Raw genomic sequence first — 342 nt, forward strand, 5'->3', positions numbered from 1 at the left:
CCCAGCCGGGCCCGCTGCCGCTGCTGCTCCTGCTGCTGCTGCTGCTGCTGCCGCTGCCGCCCGCCGCCCTCGCAATGGACCCCGAGCTGCATCCCGGAAACTTTTCCGCCGACGAGGCCGGGGCGCAGCTCTTCGTGAAGAGCTTCAACTCGAGCGCCGAGCTGGTGATGTACCAGAGCACGGTCGCTAGCTGGGAGTACGACACCAACATCACCGAGGAGAACGCGCAGCGCCAGGTGGGCGCGCGGGCCCGGGGCGGGGGCGGGGCCCGGACGCCCAATCACAGGCCTGCGGCCGGGCGCTGGGGGGCGAGAGGTCACAGGGAGGCGCGCGCCCCCGACC

At 73.4% G+C, this 342-nt stretch overlaps 1 protein-coding gene and 1 long non-coding RNA gene across 2 annotated transcripts in view; one reads left to right on the forward strand and one right to left on the reverse strand.

The window, feature by feature from the left end:
• The window catches only part of LOC144245043 (uncharacterized), an 8165-nt gene that overhangs the window by 1746 nt on the left and 6077 nt on the right, over positions 1 to 342 (reverse strand). The gene's annotated exons all lie outside the window — the stretch shown is intronic.
• Positions 56 to 342, forward strand: part of ACE (angiotensin I converting enzyme) — a 20500-nt gene continuing 20213 nt past the window's right edge. The window contains exon 1 of the mRNA XM_077780446.1: positions 56 to 236. Coding sequence (XP_077636572.1) covers positions 75 to 236 — 162 coding nt within the window. The 5' untranslated portion in view covers positions 56 to 74. The remainder of the gene's footprint in view (positions 237 to 342) is intronic.

The sequence above is a fragment of the Crocuta crocuta genome, unplaced genomic scaffold (genome assembly GCF_008692635.1).
Source record: "Crocuta crocuta isolate KB4526 unplaced genomic scaffold, BGI_CrCroc_1.0 scaffold288, whole genome shotgun sequence".
NCBI classification, from domain to species: Eukaryota; Metazoa; Chordata; class Mammalia; order Carnivora; family Hyaenidae; genus Crocuta; species Crocuta crocuta.